Source organism: Ochlerotatus camptorhynchus, unplaced genomic scaffold, assembly GCF_037179485.1.
Source record: "Ochlerotatus camptorhynchus isolate MF236.1 unplaced genomic scaffold, CSIRO-AGI_Acam_v1.1 ptg000336l, whole genome shotgun sequence".
Taxonomy (NCBI): Eukaryota; Metazoa; Arthropoda; class Insecta; order Diptera; family Culicidae; genus Ochlerotatus; species Ochlerotatus camptorhynchus.
The window spans coordinates 1-20473 of record NW_027040824.1 but is presented as its reverse complement, the minus strand read 5'-3'; the positions used below and the strand labels follow the sequence as shown (position 1 = coordinate 20473).

Genomic DNA, 20473 nt, shown 5'->3' with positions numbered 1-20473 from the left:
TTACAGTGAGAAATATTCAATATGTTATGTCTGTTTGTCTGTGGTTTGTGTATTTGTTCATTTTTCTATGCGTTGCTTCCACCTTCAGTCAAGTGCAGCGCTACTGTATCTGTCGCTTAGATTCTGGCAAAGTTGCCAGTCTTCTTGATGTGTTGTCTTCGCAATATGGGTTGGTAGCCAAGTGACATTTTACAACAGAAAATTTATCGATACTAGCGCCAAATTGGTAGAAAGTGGAACATTTATAGAGGAAATCAGGAGATGCTAGCGCCACGTAACGGCGATGTTCCCACTTATCTTTACACAAGTTTCTGGTGGAAGTTGGGACGTCTGTTCTCTCTGGTGAGATAGATAGAAATATGAGTTATTTTTATTTGCCGTGCTCAGAACCAACGTGACATCTGGTGGTTGAAAATTTGATGAAAAAATTACCATAGATGCTGCTTCAATCGTCAGACAGATAAGTATTTGACTGTCCTCTTGTGACAACTCGATAATACTTAATCAACGACACACACTTTTGTATCAATTTCCCCGCGAGAGCACTCACCAATAGCTCGAAAGATGATACAACATAAAAACTTACCAACACCAACACGCACTGCTTTCGCTTTGACAGTAGCCGTCATTGAAGAAGAGAAAAGATTTTTATCAGGCGCTGTTGTTCGTGTTACAAAAAGTGCTATTTTTCTAAGAAAAAGCCCCGTACGACCTCTTAAATTAGCGTTCAAACGTGCATTGTGTTGTTTTGCAGCAGTTTCGCGTATGAATTGGTCGGCGGAACGTGGAATTCGTGGTGAAAATTTCGATTTTGTGAACACCAAGTAAGAGACACTGTCCGGTTGGTGTTGGATGCAGCGAGCGAAGAGGTGTGTGTGTGCTAGAGCGAAACAGCACTACTGCTGAATTATTTCGAGGTTAGATTAGTGTTGGATTGGTCCGTTTATGTTTGCAAACTTTGGCTGGTGATCGGGTAGTTTGAGTTTATTATTACTTTTGTAGTTTTTATTGAATTAAAGTGATTTTTCATTTTAGATAAAAGAGAAATTGAGATTGCGAAATGAAACGCAAATCTGGAAATGATTTAACCACTCAAACCCTGTTGGATTTTGATCTGGGTGAGAGTTCCTCGGATTCGGATTTCAGGATCGAAGACCATGACGACGACAGTGATGATTTCTCCGCCAATAGCAAGGATGAAGACGATGGAGACGATGACGGTGATGACGATGATGATGGCGACGACGATGACGATGCTAGCGATGCCGGGGAAGATGAAGAAGATGCTACCGATAGCGGGACAACCGGAAGTAATTCTAAAGTTGCTGAGATGCCTAAGCCGGGAGTTTTACCGGAAAAGCCAGTTAGCTTGGAAGAAGTGCTCAAGAAAAGTGTGAAGGGAGTAGATAAAGCGACATTGAAGTTATTATCTACTCCAATTTGCTGTGCATGTTTAGGTGATCGGAGTGATGATCAGAATGAAATTGTGGAATGCGATGGATGCGGTGTGACGGTCCATGAAGGTTGCTACGGGGTAAGCGAAAGCACTAGCATTAGCAGTACAATTTCTTCATGTTCGACGGAACCTTGGTTTTGCGAAGCCTGCAAAGCAGGTATAGCGGATCCCGATTGTGAACTGTGTCCAAATAAAGGAGGAATCTTCAAAGAGACAGACGTCGGTAAGTGGGTTCATCTAGTGTGTGCTCTTTATGTTCCAGGAGTTGCCTTTGGAGAAGTTGATCAACTTTCGTCTGTCACACTGTTTGAAATGCCCTACAACAAATGGGGTGCCAAAACATGTAGCCTATGTGACGATGCTAAATTTGCCAGAACAGGTGTTTGTATCGGATGCGATGCCGGCATGTGTAAGACCTATTTCCACGTAACTTGCGCTCAATATGCAGGACTACTGTCGGAGGCCCACTCGGAAGAAGCAGATCAAGCAGACCCATTCTATGCGCACTGTAGGATTCATTCGGACAAAACTCTCATAAAGCATAGAAAACGTAATTATAATGCTATCAAATTGAAAGCCTACAACAGAAAGCTGGAACAAGAAGCAAATAAACTAGAGAAACCTTCTCCGGAACAGGTTCGCATTGAACGCAAGCTAGCCAAACATAGGAAAAAGTATGTCAATCACAAAGAAACCAAAAACCCACCATGGGTTCCAACACAGAAAATGCCACGACTGCTAACTACTAGTGCCACTGCATGCAAAAAGCTTCTAATGAAAGCTGAGCTCATGGGAATCGACACGGCTGCAATGGAATTCCAAGAAGCTCAAATGACAGCATTGGCAGACGTTCGTAAGAAATGGCACATTCCACCGGCATTTAGTGTTGAGTTTATCGGGTATTATTTAGACCGAACCGTTCGATTGAAAGAGATCAAAAAAACCCTTCAGGAACAAGTCACATCAAACCAGAACCTGTTAGGAGAACAGCAACGGTTACGGGATAAGTATGATTCAGCCATGAAGATAAATCAAGAAGCATTGAATCAGAATGATGATTTGAAAGATGCAATCAAGAAGTTATACGACGATATCCATGCTCTCTGCCCCAGCAAGGCGCTGATTCCGATTGAACAAATTGGAAAACCTCCGTCTGTGCCACCCATTCAAAACCCAAACGTAATAATAAATACACCCAGTTCGACTCCCCCAGCGAGGACTATTACTGTGCCAACGGCTGCCGCTCTCAAGATGGGAGTTGGTTTTCCGTTGCAAAATCTCATTGCACCGGGCAAACGCGATGACACCGGACGAATTCTGAGTACCCAGTGCAAACAGAACAGCGAGGAATTATTGAACGAGTGTGGAATCTGTAAGCGTTGCTCGGATCAGCACCTTTTGGCTAAATGTGACACATGTCACCTGTATTACCATCTTGGGTGTTTGAATCCTCCACTAACTAGGCATCCGAAAAAGTCAAAACTGTACGGTTGGCAATGTTCCGAATGTGATAAATCCGATGACTCAGGTCCAGAGCATGTCATACTGCCAAAGGCCCCTAGGAAATCTCGAACACGCTACAGCAAAGATGGTATCATTGTTCCGTACGATATGCCGTCACCCGAATTTGAAAGGTCTCCGGAAAGTGCTTCAAAACGACCTCGTAAAAGCGGACCTAGTGGAAATACTAGTGCCGCTGAAAATAGCCCCACAAAAACAACTCTCACTGTAGCCGCCGTCAATGGAATAGAAACTAAGGAAGTTTTCCTGGAAATTCCGAAGATAGATTTAGAACTAGCCGATAAACTAAGTTCTGGAGAAACATCGATTGAAATACCTAGCAAAGTAACCGCTAAACGAGGTCGCAAAAAGAAAAGTATCGAAACGGCTGTAGAAACCAAAAATCCCATCAAAGAAGAGGTTACAGAGGCAGAATTAAAAAATGAACCTGCACCGCCGCCCATTGAACCAACTTCTAAGGTGCCAGAAATGCCCAAAGATGAACGTCCTAAACCGGAACCTGCAGAAGTCAACCCCAAGGAGATCAAGAAAGAGAAAAAGAAGGACAAACAGAAATTGCAATTAACTCCGACACCAGATGCAAAGGAAGATTTTACATCAGCCGCAAAACCATCTGCAGAAGGTGCCGATAGCATTATATCGGTGTCTTCACGGGAAACAATCCCCACTGCGACGGAGTCCACTACAACCGTCTCTGCCGTTTCTGTCGAATCCATCCAACCAACAACTGAGCAGGTTGTCCCTTTAGTTCCAATACCACCGGCAGCCGTAGAGGCGGAAACTTTCGCTGCCGGGGCTCCTTTCCACAGCCACTCGCACAAACACAGCAAACGAAAAAAGGAAAAACATCGAAATCGGTCCCCGCACGAAGACGGGTCGCCAACAAAAGAGCACAAACGGAAACGGAAGCGGAAGAACCACGATATCGAAAATCCCAACGATGCCAGTGGAAGCGGCGGAAGCAGCGCCCCACTTGCTGTGTGTTCTGTTCCGTCGGACGACAATAGACCCCGGATCAAAATCAAGGTTTGACTTTATCGTCTATTTTGAATGAAATTAACCTTCAACAAGAATTTTGTTTTCAGATCAAATCGGTGCTGGATGGTTCTAATACTCATACAATATTCTACGTTCCAAACGATAGCATAGAGCCACCCCGACCTTCTACAAGCAGCGAGTCTGTAGTGGTAAGTTCATTCCGAGGTAGCAGTCTATTTATGTTTCTCAAACGTAAAATTAATATTTCAGACGAGCACACCCCTCACATCTCCGACTAACGTTTCCGTCACAAAAATACAGAGCAAACCCGATCCTATTAAGGCTAGCAGTTCTGCTGTGGCTATAGTGGCCCCGACCAAATCGCCAGTACCGGCCCCAGTTCCTGTTTCCGTTTCCGCTCCTACTATTGGAGCGAAACCTCCATCAGTTTCTGGACGCGGTCGAGGAAGACGGCTCAGTATCATCAGACCAAACCGAGCTAGCACATCGCTCAATTCATCCTCTTCTGTTGGAAACAACTTATCGGCCGCTGGCGGCGAATCCATGTGCGATGTCTGTCATACACCCGGAAGTACCAACAATATAGTGCAGTATGGCTTCATTGTTGCATTTGTGCAGGTGGAAGCGAGTAATAATAAGAGAAATTTATTTTAGGTGTGACGAATGTCATAAAAACTACCACTTCGGCTGTCTGGACCCACCGGTAAAGAAATCTCCAAAGCGTCGTGGATACTCTTGGCACTGTGCTGATTGTGATCCGACGGTAAGTTTTCTTTTATGAATGAAACAGTATTTAGGTAACATGTTTTGCAATCCTATTATCACAGACAAACAGACATAACACTCGCAAGTTGTTCATCGAACAAGCATTTAACGGTCAATTTAAAAGTATCGAAGTTGGTAGTACCGCCACCTGTGGCGCGCATAGTCAATTCCCTTGCGTTTGACGTTTTCACACGACCGCTATCTGTTCAGCGTACTACCCACCACAGTGTACTCAACAGATGGCGGTAATGTTTTAGCGACGATGTTTTACCATGAGAAATATTCAATGTGTTATGTCTTTTTGTCTGTGGCGATGGTGTTTTAGCAGCTAAAAAAAAGTTTTAATCTGTGATCTCGATATCGTCCTTGTAAATAGAGATTAGTGACGTTTAACGCGCGCACACTAGCGGGAGCAACGCCGTGTACAGTTGTTTATTATTTTCCTCTGGCTAACCTAAAAAATGTATGAAAGTAGATCTGTCAAAATGAGTTTGACATCGATTTGTTATGTGTTTTCCTCGGATATTCACTAGCACGCTCTCATATATCCTACCAATACAACCAGACGTGAAAACCTCTATTGACTAAATTGACCTACGATATAAAAATAAAAATCAGTTAGCTTTGTTTAGCGCATTTTGTCGACTATACTGGGGTGCAAATCAAAAAATATTTATAGAAATAGTGTTAGGTTTTGAACGTTTATAACAAATACGTCAATCGATAGGAAATTACTTTACGAATCTAAATAGATTGTTTTCAATAAAAAAAACTTGAAAAATGTGCAAATGATAATATTATCATGTTTTCTGAAATAAACGTTTTCCCCAAACCCAGTCATCATAATCGAGTACCATTTGGTTGTACATCGTTCTGTTTGAACCTAAAAAGATTTAAAACAGCGCTGGTGTCGTTTTTTTTTTTCTTTCTTATGAGATTTTTAGCCGCAGGCTAGTTTATCTCCGTAAAGAGTGGAAAGCCTTAGAAAGAGGTCCCCCAGTCAAATTGCTTGAGTATCATGCTACTTCAACCTTTTATAATCTACTTAGCTAAACATATAAACAGCTAGAACAATAACTATAACTATGTATACAAAACACGCCCCCCCTCCTTATATCCCTACACTCACAACCTGAAAGTAAACAAGCTACAATTAAATAAAATTAATTCCATTATTGTTTTACTAGAAAGCCAAAACATTCAAATTTGAGAAAAAATTCGCTCACTATGATAATTGTTATTTATCAACAACTGACTGTAAAACATATCTGGTACCTCTATAGATGCAATTCTATTAACATCCGAAGTCCATCCTTTTTTACTTACTTACTTATGTGCAGACAAAAGATACTTTCTGACCCGCCCCATTAATTAAAAAAATCCGCGGGAAATCCTGTCAGGGGCGGAGCTTAGAAAGTATTTTTTAAGCAGAATATGTAAAACAGGATGGACTTCGGATGTTAATCTAATTGCATATAAGAGGTACCAAATATGGGATGGTGCATTAATTATGTCACGCAAATTTGGCCCATTTTCAATCCCCCCTCCCCCCTTTGTCACATTTTTTGTATGGACCTTAATTTTTTTTTTTTTTTTTTTTTTGTATGGCTCGTCACAGTTTTTAAAACCAAATGTCCATATATGCATAGGAAAAACACGGCATACATTTAGACGCAGTGCGCTGTCATTTATGACATAAATAGGTCCAACCAAAATCCATTTTCCCCAAACTCGGGCAAGTTGAAACGGTAGATGTAGCTCTTTTCGGAAGTGAACATTCACTGAGATTATATCTAATATAGTTTGCGGTAGTACATAATGCCTCTCAAAAATAATTACAGTGAATATTCACTTCCAAAGAGATATACGTACTGTTTCAACTTGCACCGGTATACCTTAACTATGATGTTTACTATCAAAACATTAAACAGGTGGAGAACCTGTATCCAAGCTTTTGCTCTGACTTTCAAATTCAATAGCTGAATCCCCTAATTTTCAATTAATGTTGTACTAAGCAACTACTTATTGGAAACCAGATGTTTGATTTGAGAATAAAAGTCACAGTATTCTATTTTGCATCATTCTACGAACACGCTGTTAAGTACATAATGATGATGCATGATCATTTTATGTTAGGGTTGTCCTCCAAATTGCCCCTTCCTCCCCTACTCCGCTAACATATGAACCAACATTTTGTTCAATATTGAAAGTACCGTCTTCTGACAAGGAAAACACAACTGCGTGTTGCGTTATCAGACAGAGCAGCTACAGAGACCTAATTTAAAACTAATGATGGAGCTACTGAAAAAAATTAACGTATTTGTTGACAATTGTTTTATCTCTTAACATGCATGGCGTCTTTGTGGACTATACTAGGTGCTACTCCAAAATATATAACGGCTTGTTTAGGACCCTGAATGTTACTTCGGTCATTCGAAAAGCAATCGAATCAACTATGAAATTCATTGTACCTATTCATTGTTTTTTTTTTCTTACAAATTCATTACAGTCAACTCTCCACAACACAATGTCAACTAACTCGATATCGCGTTATATAACCATATTAAACATTAATTTCATGGCTACATAGCGATTTTGTATGGGATTGTTATTCTATAACTCGATGGTCCCTTGAATATCGAGTTGTAGCATGTTGTAGTGAGTTCACTGTATATACATCGAAACAAACAATCCAATAACTTCTCTACACTGAAACAAAATCCATTGGAAAAAATACTATATTGCTGGTTTAAATTAAATACCTTCACCAATAGATTTTTGCAGAAAACCCTCCTGTTGGGAGCAACACCGCTGGGCTTACCTATTGCCCCTGGAGAAAAGTGCGATCGAGAGAGTGACGGACCGATTTGACTCATACAGATAAGGAAAATAAAAATTTGGACTGTCAGTCATCGAGATCAAGTTCATCATCAAATTGCAAGTCACGCGGTTCAGGTCGAAGGTTTAATATTAAAATTATCACAGTTATTTGAAATTCCTAGTTCTAAATTTGTTATTCTAGTGAAAATCAAACAGATAAAATTCGACGGCTACAGAGGTTAAAATCACACATAAAAACAAGTAGTACGAGGGAAATTTGTCTACAGGAGGAAAACTATCTCTTTGATCTGCTCAACAAGAGTTTGATACGAAGATTGTTTTACGTGATCCGAACATTATCAAAGAGATACGATTCGGATAACCTCAAAAGATGGATGCTTTGTCGAACAGAGATTGTTTGCTGTGTGATGCACCGGATGGGGCTGACGAAAACATGGTGCAGTGCGACGACTGCAAGCTGTGGGTGCATTTTCGTTGTGCCGAAGTTGATGAGAGCATACGGGATAAACCATGGAGCTGTCCACAGTGCATGAATCGGCTACGTGTTCCGGAGCAAACGAAGCAGAAGAAATCTACCAAGAAGTCTGGATCTGGATCTAAGAGCGATGCTGGATCCGTGAAAAGCCTGGTTTCGGTGATAGAGGAGCTGGAGAAGGAACAGTTTGCTAAAGAGAAGGCTTTAGAGGAAGAAAGAGTCGTGCGTGAGAAGCGGATGGAGATGGAAAAAGTCCTAAAGGAAAAGCGTATGAAGTTCGAAAGGGAAATGCGAGAGAAGGAATTGAAGCAGGAACGCGAGCTGCAGGAGAAAGAACTTCTACAGGAGCGAGAAATGCTTGAAAGGAGGCTGGCTGCCGAGGAAGATTTCCTTAAGAAACAACATACGTTGCGCGAGCGGTTCCAAAATGCGAAGGAGAAGGTTTCGGGTGGATGGAAAGAAACGGATGGTGCCGTTGGTGGACACCGTACCGCTCAACAGAATACTGACCTGGAGCCGTCGGTAGGTTTAACCAAGTCTGAGGTTGAACACATGGTGCAAAATTGGCTGCAGAACAATGGTACGGCTCACACGAAATATCCTCTAGGAGCGTATCCCAAAGGAACGGTGGTGCAAGAAAATACGGTGCATTCGAAGAAGAAGCTGTCGAAACTGGAGCAACTCAAGGCGCTGCTGGAACAAGAGGATTCTCAAGAAGAGGAGGATAGCAAAACGATGTGTAGCTCCGATGACGAGGAATCACACAAGACATCGGTTACGCAGAGAAAGGATAAACGGCACAGAGGCAACGGGTCGGGGCAGCGGTTGAGTCAAGAACAACTCGCTGCACGGCAGTATATGTCCAAGCAGCTCCCAATCTTCAAAGGAGAGCCTGAAGTCTGGCCGTTATTTATAAGCAGCTTTGAGAACACCACCAATGCGTGTGGTTTTTCGAACCTGGACAATCTGAAAAGACTACAAGACTGTTTGCAAGGTGAGGCACTAGAAGCTGTCAGAAGTCGTCTGGTTATGCCAGAATCCGTTCCGGACGTACTCAACGATCTCCGAAACCTTTTCGGGAAGCCAGAAAAGCTTCTTAAAGCGCTATTAACTAAGGTTCGAAAGGCTCCGTCGCCGAAAATCGAGCAACTTGGAACCTTCATCCATTTCGGAATAACCGTGAAACAGTTATGCGACCATTTGGAGGCAGCTGGGCTAGCAGACCATTTGAATAACCCCATGCTGGTCCAGGAACTGGTGGATAAGCTTCCGCCAAGTTACAAGTTGGATTGGGTACGCTACAAGAGGTACAGTCGTGGTACCCCACTGCGAATGTTCACTGATTTCATCAGCGATGTGGTTTCGGATGTGTCGGAAGTGGCAGACTACACGGGGGCGAATCTTCGTGAAGCAGTACTTGCAAGAAACCGCAACGATAAAAGGAAGGAGTTTGTTCACATGCACAACACTTCCTCCAAGGGTGAGACACCACAGGGTAATAAGGTGGCCAAGCCTTGCTGGATGTGTAAGAGGTTGGATCATAAGGTAAGGTTTTGCGACGATTTTAAAAAACTGAATGTTACGGAACGATTGAGGCTGGTAGAGAACCTGAAGCTGTGCGTATTGTGTTTAAACGCCCATGGGAAAAGCCGATGCAGCTTCAAGTTGCGCTGCAATGTGGGTGATTGTCAGGAGTACCACCACCCCCTTTTGCATCGTGCTCGGGAATCGGTTCAAGTGGTAGAATGCAATGCACATAACCGTTTAAATCGGTCGGTCATCTTTAGAATGGTACCAGTAACGCTCTCGGTGGGGGATTTGTCACTAGATACACTGGCGTTCCTCGATGAAGGCTCATCCGTGACATTAGTGGAGGACATCGTCGTAAACCATCTCCAGGTGAAAGGCGTTCCGGAACCGTTGATAGTATCGTGGACCGGGAATATGAAACGGTATGAAGACGGCTCCAGGCGGGTTAATTTGATGCTAGCGGCGAGAGGTTCTAGTCAGAAGTTGCTGATACAAGGGGCACGTACAGTGTCCGAATTAGTTCTGCCAAAACAAGATGTGCGATTCCAGGATATCACCGAGCGCTATCCCCACCTGCGTGATTTGCCCATAATGGAATCGGGACCCGACGAGCCGAAAATCATGATTGGTTTGGATAATCTGCACATCTTTGCACCACTGGAGTCGAGGATAGGTCAACCTGGAGAACCGATCGGAGTCAGGACAAAGTTGGGGTGGACAATTTACGGTCCTGAAAAGCTGATTAGGATGGAGGATGCTCGTGTAAACTTTCACACTACCTGTTCCGTGACCAACCAAGAGCTGCATGATATAATTCGTGTGCAGTACAGTCTCGAAGAAATGGGTGTCCCGGCCTCCGCTGTTCCAGAATCCAACGAAGATCGTCGGGCGCGAGAAATCCTACGAACGACTACAACTCGTGTCGGTGACCAGTTTGAGACAGGTTTGCTCTGGCGACGTGATGCAAGAAGCTTTCCTGACAGCTACGGAATGGCGAAACGACGATTGATAGGTTTAGAGCGAAAGTTGGCAAAGGATCCTCAGCTGCAGGAGGTTGTAAGGCGCCAAATTAAGGAATATCAAATGAAGAAGTATGCGCACATAGCTACGCAAGAGGAGCTGGCCAAATCCGATCCAGCCACAGTATGGTATCTACCACTAAATGTGGTTAAACATCCCCACAAGCCTGAAAAGGTACGCCTCGTGTGGGACGCTGCAGCGAGAGTCCAAGGTGTTTCGCTGAACTCGGAGTTGCTCAAGGGTCCTGACATGCTGTCTCCGCTTCCGTCCGTACTCAGTCCTTTCCGAGAGCGCCGTGTTGGATTTGGTGGTGACGTGAAAGAAATGTACCACCAATTAAGGATACGGAAGGAAGACAAACAGGCTCAACGCTTTCTTTTCTTTACCGAACCGGGAGACTCTGAGCCGCAGGTTTATGTTATGGATGTTGCGACATTTGGATCAACTTGCTCGCCGTGCTCCGCTCAGTTTATAAAGAACTTAAACGCGGAGGAGTTTTCCGGACAATTTCCGGATGCTTTCGACGCTATAACAAACCGTCATTACGTAGATGATTACTACGATAGCGCGGACACTCCGTCAGAAGCAGTGAAGCTGGCCAAGGAAGTTAAATATGTGCACTCGAGAGGAGGATTCCATATTCGGAATTGGGTGAGCAATTCGGAAGCATTCGTTCAAGAAATGGGTGAAGAAGACATTGTCCATACCGTCCATTTGAAAGATAAAGCTGCTGGTACTGATCGAGTTCTCGGAATCATCTGGAACACGAAAGACGATACCTTTTCGTTCGTCGCTCCATCCCGGAAGAACGATGACGAGCATCCGACCAAACGTGGCATCCTGAGCTGTGTCATGTCGGTGTTTGATCCAATGGGCCTCTTGTCACCGTTCACAGTGCTCGGTAAAATGCTCATACAGGATTTGTGGAGAACTGGGTGTGAATGGGATGCACCTATTGACAAAATTTCGCTCGTTAAGTGGCAGAACTGGGTCCAGCAGATGTCGATGATCGAAGCGGTGAGAATTCCAAGAGCATATTTCGGAGATGCAACAACAGATCAGCTGCGCGAAATACAATTACATGTGTTTACCGACGCTAGCGAAGCCGCTTACGGTTGCGCTGCATACTTTCGGGTCGTGGTGCGTGGAGAGGTTCGATGTGTTTTGGTGATGAGCCGCACGAAAGTGGCGCCGCTTAAGCAATTAACAGTTCCACGATTGGAGCTCCAAGCCGCGGTGTTGGGAGCGAGACTAGCGAAGATGGTATGCAGCAATCACAGAATCGTAATCACGAAGCAAATTTTCTGGTGCGATTCACAGACAGTACTTTCCTGGATACGTTCCGATCAGCGTAGGTATAAGCCTTTTGTGGGATTTCGAATTGGCGAAATTCTGGAACTCACAAGGTTGTCGGATTGGCGATGGGTGCCGACAAATCACAACGTTGCAGATAAGCTAACGAAGAAGAGCCGTGAATGGGATTTCGAGGTGGGCAGCACCTGGTTTAACGGTCCAAAGTTCTTGTACCAAGATGAAGCGGAATGGCCACAGCAACCTGCGATACCAACAATCGTCGAGGAAGATCTGAGAGCCGTCTACCTATTCCATGACATTGCTATACCGCAACCCCTAGTAGATGTTCAGCGAATCGATAAGTGGACCGTGTTGGTGCGCGTGATGGCATGCGTGTTTCGCTTCATTTCAAATTGTAAAATAAAGAAAGAAGGGTTGCCGATTGAGACTCTCAAACCGACAAAACAACAAGAAAAGGTATTGCTCAATTGCGGAACAGCGATTCGGACACCGTTGAAACAGGACGAATTCCGTAAAGCAGAGTGTTTCCTGATAAAAACTGCTCAGGCGGAGGCATACGCGGACGAGCTTAAAGTGTTGCTGAAAAATCAAGGACAGCCTTCGGATCGATGGTACGCGTTGGAGAAATCCAGCCCACTTTACAAGATTACGCCGATGATCGATAGTGATGGAATCATTCGCATGGAAGGAAGAGCAAAGGACGCCGAGGCATTGCCGTTTGATCTACGCTTCCCCATCATTCTTCCAAAGGGTCATGAAGTGACAAGAAAGTTGGTTCAGCATTACCACAAAAGGTGTGGACATACCTTTCGCGAAACTGTAAAAAATTACCTACGTCAACGCTACTACATTGAGAACGTTAATGCAGTCGTGAAGAAGGTGTCAGCCAGTTGCATTTGGTGCAAGGTGCACCGGAATCAACCTAGAATTCCTAGGATGGCACCGTTACCGATCGAAAGGCTTTCTCCCCATCTTCGCTCGTTCAGCTATGTCGGAGTCGATTATTTTGGACCCATTGAGGTGATTGTTGGACGCAGTCGGCAGAAAAGGTGGGTTGTTTTGTTCACCTGCTTGGTAGTTCGTGCAGTACATCTCGAGATTGCGTACGATCTGTCAGCAGCCTCATGCCTTATGGCCATCCGAAGACTCGTGTGCCGCCGTGGACCTCCACTGGAATTCATTTCCGACAATGGCACCAATCTGAAAGCAGCCAGCAAAGAAATCATCGAGAAGATTCGTTTCATCGAGGAAGAATGCGCCGAAGCAGTTACCGATGCCCGCACTAGGTGGAAATTCATCCCTCCTGCCACTCCCCACATGGGAGGCTCTTGGGAGCGCCTCGTCAGGACCGTGAAAGACGCTCTAAGAGCGTTTGACGATGGAAAAAGATTGACTGATGAGATCCTACAAACGTCTATTGCGGAAGCGGAGGATCTAGTCAACTCTCGTCCCCTTACATATGTTGCCGAGGGTTCGATCGACGCGCTAAGCCCTAACCATTTCTTGAAAGGTGTGTCACCGAACGAACCACTCATGGTTCCCCCGCCGCCACATTCTGCTGAGGCTCTTCGCAATGCCTACCATCGGTCACAGCAGCTGGCCGAAGAGTTATGGAGACGATGGATTCAAGAGTATGTGCCAATGATCAATCGACGTAGCAAGTGGTTTAGCGAGGCTCAACCATTGAAGGTAGGCGACGTGGTTTACGTTGTGGATGGCAAGAACCGGAAGCTGTGGGTTCGCGGAATCGTTGAGGAGCTGATAACATCCAAGGATGGCAGGATTCGGCAAGCTTGGGTCCGAACCAACAGCGGTGTCTTCAGGAGGGCAACAGTTAAGCTAGCGGTTTTGGAAATTAATGGTGGTAACGCTGGACCGGATGAAGGGATCGGACCAGGATTACGGGTCGGGGATCTGTTGGGAGCAACACCGCTGGGCTTACCTATTGCCCCTGGAGAAAAGTGCGATCGAGAGAGTGACGGACCGATTTGACTCATACAGATAAGGAAAATAAAAATTTGGACTGTCAGTCATCGAGATCAAGTTCATCATCAAATTGCAAGTCACGCGGTTCAGGTCGAAGGTTTAATATTAAAATTATCACAGTTATTTGAAATTCCTAGTTCTAAATTTGTTATTCTAGTGAAAATCAAACAGATAAAATTCGACGGCTACAGAGGTTAAAATCACACATAAAAACAAGTAGTACGAGGGAAATTTGTCTACAGGAGGAAAACTATCTCTTTGATCTGCTCAACAAGAGTTTGATACGAAGATTGTTTTACGTGATCCGAACACCTCCCCTTGGCTAGTTTTTAACCTAGACGTTGGTGGGCGGGCCTAATCTTATGCTTCATAGTGGATCGTTGGAGACGGTTGGTTTAGGTCCGACATCGTTGGCTCATTCGATGGCAGAATAGCGTCATGAGCATGCGATGAGGATTACTGAGCTTTCCCTCTCTGATGAACCACTGCATGAGAAAACCAAAATCTAGTCTAGCAGTGATAGTATCACCAACAGTATCACACTTGTTACTCCTTTGTTTGAGAGCCGCGTCGTAGTACGCATACGTATAGGCACTGACGGTGGGTGCGATACTGGCGGGTTTTCCGCAAATCACTCTTATTTTATTTATTTTTACACAGATAGGTAGATTTATTTGGGTTTGCACGGGAATTATACTATTGAAATATTTCAGAAAGTGCCCAACAGTGCTCCTTCTATTTGCGTGACAAGCTTTCATTGATGTTTTCATTAAAGCATTACTCAGGGAACAATGTTAAACACCATTTTTGTACATGATATTGTAACTAATCTTATACGTGCTTCATTTTGATTTGGTATAAATGTTTGAATTATGGCTCGGGATTTCCACTGTGGCGTGCTTTTATTGTGACATACCGATACGTATTTTTGTAGTGCGACATAGTGGACACGTGTGAGTGTAGTTGGAGCATAATATACCCTATGTAATTTAAAAATCAGCTAGGAAACTAACTTCAAAGTGAAACATTTTAGTCACTTGAAGGTGTCACCTGGGACGAACTAATTTATAATAAATATAGGTCCAAATCAAAAACAACTTGAAACAAGTTAAATTTTAGATTACATGCTCAAGTGCAGGTACTTAATAAAGCATGGGTTATAATTGATTAGGTAGATTAGAGATTTCAATTATTTATTAAATAAGGATGAGATTTCATAATCATGTGGCTAGGAGGAAATTTGAATGCCGGGTTAGCCACCATTCGGTACACATTGCACCAGTTGACAAGACATCGAACTGATGTTAAAGAAAGTGACAGTCGTCAATCAAACAGATCCAGAAGTAGATTTTAAAATCCTCGGCATACGATAGTCGTAGTCGTAGTCACGGAAGTAAAGTAAGAAGATCATCGGTCCGGGGTGACTTCCTAAAGGTATCCCCGATGTGGCTGAGTAAATATCAGACCGGCATTCACCAACGGCAACCATCAGCTGACGATACGTACAGTGATTAAAATAATGGATTTTTTTCCTGTGCGTTTTAAATTCCAATTCCTGATTGTCCTCCTACGTCTGGTACTGAAAACTGCTAATACTTTCATAACTCCGTCATTTCTGAACAGATTTTTTATCTATCCATCTAAAAAGAAAATCGCAAACTAGTCAAAGTTTGGTAAGCTTTAAGGGTTTTACAAAAAGCTTATTCTAAAAATATTATGAATTGAAATAGGGTCGTTTTTTGACGTTGGGGTTTAAGAGTTAATGAAGTGTCTCCTTTAACTTACCTTAATACACTACATCTTTGTATTTCTTTTAGGATACCGAAACTAACTAAAACAACGAACCTCGAAGAGTCATCGCTGGCATGAAGAGTGATATCAGATGTATATGTACAAGCTATCGAGCAGAAATCGTCGTTAAATATCCTAAAAGATTAAAATCAGTCACACAAGTATTTTTTTTTCCGATTTGAAATGTTGTATTAAATAATAATAAATATACTGTCAAAAAATCTATGAGAAGCAAAACATACAATTACTGTAACAAGGCCCCATGCGTTTAGCGATAAGCAAATCTATCTTATTTGGCGCTACGAGGTGCATTTCTGTGACATTACACTACTCAGAATCAGACATTCGATTGATTGTTTTCAATTGGTACGCTTTCCACTGTATTTTCTGTACAATTACAAGAAAATATGTCTCAATAAATGGTAATTTATTTTGTAACAAAACAAAAACTCATGTTCATTAATTTGCTCCTGCCATTTCGACGTCATCCAAAACTAAGTCGTCCAACATTTCTTCCAGTGTAATTCTGGGAACTGACGGATCTGGCATGTCGTTTACATCCACCGGAATGGTCTTCGAACTGTCCTTGAAAATGTTCACATTTTGCCGCAAATCAGCATCTTCCTCTAAGTCCTCCAGGAATTCATTGTAGTCATTTTCGATGTCCGTATCAAGAGCGACATCTTCGGTAAGATGTTTCAACTTCCAATTTCTCGTCTGCTTCCTAGCAGATTTATCGTAGTACTTCTTGATCAACAGAAGATCAGGAACGGAGTCCTGTTTAAGTTTATCAAACTCTGTATTATTAATATTGGCATCCTGTAGATCGAACCCCATGACGGAATCTCCCGGTTTTAGCAAATGACCCAAATGGGAACGTGTGTGAATCGTATTCTCGTTGATTCCCAACTCGGAAGCCTTTACAACCCACACGTCGGCTATGATGTGTCGGAATGAAACCGGGCCTTGACCAGGAAAGTTTTTCTTCTCATTATCTCGAACTATTTCAATATCCATCACGATAAACTCAACCATTTGTTTAGGATTGCAGATAGCCTCAAATGGATTCTTCCAGAATGCCATATTTTGAACTTCTGCCATCTGAGCTGTTCGTGGATCGATTAAATGGACTGAATTGGCCACTTTGGCAACCAAGCAGATTGGTGAAATATGTCCAAGTTGCTGTTGGAGTTTTTTGTTTAGGCAAACCAAACTTCCTTTAGAAATCGGAACAACATCAATTGCATAGGAATATTTATAATTGTACGAGTTGCTATGGATGTCGTGCGAAATCAGCTTCTTCGAATTGGTGATTTTTACCGGAAGTACTGCTTGTACGAAATCGACCATTTTTCTAGCATGAGCATCCGTAGCATAGTAAAAGTCCAACCCTCCGGAGGGTGATGGCTTTATTCCCAGCGTGTTCTCGTGTGCCTTGTGTTTCAGGATCATTTGTTCCAAATAGAAAAGTGTTTTCTTATTGGTGGCTTTCTGACGAACCTGTACTAAACAGCGCCAGAAGTCCTTAGCTTCGGTTCGATGACAGTCATCACACATCTGGTTATTCACAGTAAATTCCACGACAAACACCTGCTGCAGTACCACTCCATCCATAACTTGTCCATGAACCGTTAGCTTTACCTTTATTCTTTTAGAATGCGGTTCCGTCCAAATGAAACCAGCATCAACAAGCTTGACCTCCTTCAAACCTTTTAGACGTTTCAAACACACAGATAGCAACTCCTTAGATTCCAAAGTGCATTGAACCCATTCGCTCGGTGGATTCAAGTAGCGTTCGCAGTTTCGGCAGAAGAAAATCACTGCCTGTTTGGGAATATTGGCCGTTATGTCTACATGGGTCCGCAGGCAAGCAACACACATATTGGACGGGTTCGGCTCGATAGGAGTTCCGCACTCACAGCAAAGACTGGAAAACATACAAAACTAGGTTATGTATCGAATGAAGGAAAACACGAGTTTTTCAACTTACATTCTGTTTTTTGCCGGATCTGATGGGACCATCGCGGAGTCATCACCGGTATTCATATATTCCATGATGGCAAAGAGGAACAAGGCCGGTTTCCACACGGAATTAATATAATTTTACGTGAAAACAACGGAGCAAATTGCTCCACGAGAAACACGTAAACACGAAAGGAACGATAAGTTTAGTAGATTCGGCACAAAAATAACGTCAACTGTCAACTGTCAAAAATCCCACTGACTGGCCGGGCGAAAATTTAACATTCTGGATCAACAATAGAAAAGGGTCCATCAGCATTTGTAAACAAACCGTTCCAAAGCCCATTCCTCACATATTGAAGGCCACCCACACAAACCAACACCATCATCGTGTAGGTAGAAGTTTCCTCTATCCAATGATGGTGTTGGTTTGCGTGGGTGGCATTCGGTTTGTGAGTAAAGGGCTTTGGAATGGTTTGTTTACAAATGCTGATGGGCCCTTTTCTATTGTTGATCCAGCATTGAGCGGGATGAAAAGCTGATCGTCCGCCGTGCGGATAAAATGCTGTCAACCTCACTAGAGTTAAGCGCCAGGCTAACAAAAAATGGCCAGCCATTTTTTTTGCGGCGGCTGATAACGACCAAAAAAAATAATTTTAATAAAACAACCCTAATAAAAAATAACCATAAACGAACGATAACCCAAATCATTGAACTATTCCACAAATGGTTTGGATGATACCCAGAACACGTCGTTAAGCAAATTAACCATACAATTTTTATTAGGGAACGAAATTACAATGATTTTTACTGTTGAATTTCGAGTACATTAAAATTTATTGTTAAATTATTGTACGGGAGAAAAAATAAATTTCGATTTTTAACGATACAATGCTCAAACAACGAAAATTAGTGTGGTGAGATCAAATTTGTTCGAGAAAAACCACTTTTTTTACTGTTAAGATGTTTAACAACCCCCTTTTTTACTGTAAATTTGTCAAATACCATGATTTTCATTGTTGTGAACCATGAATTTTGTTGTGATTTTATAGTAATGGACAAAAATGTCCAATGCTTTGACAGTAAATTTCATGGTTACAATGTCAATGGAAATCATTGTATTTTTAATGGATTTTTTTTTCGGGCGTGCACGAAACAAAAATCAATTAGGAGACGAACCAGCCCAGGGCTGGAAGTCTCCTTAATAAAGATATAAAAAAATCAATTATTTTAATCATGTGTTTCAGGGCTTATTTTTCAAAATATTTCGGGACCCGTTTTCTCATGTGGAAAATGATTACTAGGGCCAAATGAACAACATATCCACAAATGAGCGTTTTTCGTTAAGATTTAGAAGTGGCGCCAGAGGCCTAAGTCCAATATATCAAAAGAAGCATTAAGAGCAAATTTTCATTATGTCGTAAGTAACATTCGCACCAATCCGAGAAAAATAAAGTTTTGTTTTGATGACCGAAAAGTTATTCCTATTTCCAAGTAAGCACATATAATCTCATAGTGATAGCAATGTTTAACATATTTAGTAGAGTTTTAATCATACAAATGCAAATCGCTAGCTTTCATGCTAAGAAATACTGGTTTTTGAGTCAAAAGTTATTATACGTCGTTTGGTGGCCCCTATTGTTACTTAAGTCAAAGTGTATTTACCAGGATATTCGGGAGAATTATCAATTACGTCTGCTTACGTGCAGCCCATTCATCATTTTAGGACCACCGAAATCATCTTAGCAACAAACAGTTCGATTTATTCACTTTAATAATGAGAAAGCGAAACGACGTACGTACACTTTTCACGGGTTTCTCAGCGCTGTTACTTAAGTCAAACGGCATCTCCATAGAAATTGGGTGACTTAAGTAACATCGAAAACTATTTTGATCGGAAGGCGATTACGTCAAAAAGCAATTTGACTGGTAAATAAATTTAAAAATGGGATTTGATCCTATATTCGGACAGTATATAGTGTAATAGCAGGAGAATCGATTGACACTGATAGCTCGACTTTGTTTACCTTTGTTACATTCGACGTAATGAAAATTTGCTCTTGATTTTATTAATGCTTTATCTTTGAAAAGTGAACCCCACACGGTAAGAAATATTGTCAATGTGTTAAATTTCCATATCGGTGATCCTCGGCAAGAGCAATCTCTCCCAGCTTTTTTTATTTATTGATTTTTTTGCAAAACAAACTTATACCCTTACACACTTGAGAGATCCGAGTAGGCTCTGCCCGCGAATGGTTGGTTTTGTTTTCGCTGGCGCTGATTTCATCTGTTTTCCGCATATTTTTTAATTGTACCAAATCAAAAAAATATTAGTTTTCGCGTATGGACAAGTGTAAATAAAGATCTATCACGTTTTAAGAAGCTTGTTTAGTGATATTGTAATTAACGTGGAAGCAACAGAAGATTTAACGCTATCTGCGTTGTTCGATTTTTTCTCCCGGTCCAGAAATTTGTGGCATCGCGAGTGATAATTTTAATTTTAGTTTATTTACGCGGTGATAATGTGGGTTTACTCGCAACTATTTTTGAAGTGTTTTCGAACGAAAGTGTACCATAAGTGCTTCTGAACGTGTTTCGCAGTTGGGTGTGGTGAAATTCGTGCATCCCCATTTGATTTTGGAAATCCGTATCACAAAATTGCCCACCGATTCCTTTTTTTGCCGTTCGACGATGACGGGTGTGCTTTCGCAAGAGTAAAGGCCGGCGCACAATAGATACGTTTTCAAGTTTTTTGACAGTTAGCCAAGGCATTATCTGTCAAAAAACCCGAAAACGTATCTATTGTGCGCCGG

General features: G+C 42.4%; 3 protein-coding genes across 4 annotated transcripts; 2 read left to right on the top strand and 1 right to left on the bottom strand.

The window, feature by feature from the left end:
* Nucleotides 1–630: 630 nt before the first annotated feature.
* On the top strand, nt 631–16147 carry LOC135708824 (PHD finger protein 14). Of its 2 annotated transcripts, none has more exons than XM_065230970.1 (6): nt 631–917; nt 1036–4003; nt 4063–4164; nt 4226–4566; nt 4631–4739; nt 15725–16147. In XM_065230970.1, exons 2-6 carry the CDS (start codon nt 1061–1063, stop codon nt 15740–15742), a joined length of 3513 nt encoding a protein of 1170 aa, XP_065087042.1. In that variant the 5' UTR covers nt 631–917; nt 1036–1060; the 3' UTR covers nt 15743–16147. The 2 variants fall into 2 exon arrangements, with proteins under 2 accessions (XP_065087042.1, XP_065087041.1); XM_065230969.1 differs by having other exon boundaries at nt 631–973.
* On the top strand, nt 7953–13913 carry LOC135708850 (uncharacterized). Its single transcript, XM_065231028.1, has 2 exons — nt 7953–10215; nt 10261–13913. The coding sequence occupies exons 1-2, from the start codon at nt 7953–7955 to the stop codon at nt 13911–13913; spliced, it is 5916 nt and encodes a 1971-aa protein (XP_065087100.1).
* Nmd3 (60S ribosomal export protein NMD3) lies at nt 16048–17853 on the bottom strand. The gene is made up of 2 exons (XM_065230971.1): nt 17689–17853; nt 16048–17625 (listed from the first exon to the last, which is right to left on the bottom strand). The coding sequence occupies exons 1-2, from the start codon at nt 17751–17753 to the stop codon at nt 16158–16160; spliced, it is 1533 nt and encodes a 510-aa protein (XP_065087043.1). The 5' UTR covers nt 17754–17853; the 3' UTR covers nt 16048–16157.
* Nucleotides 17854–20473: the final 2620 nt, after the last annotated feature.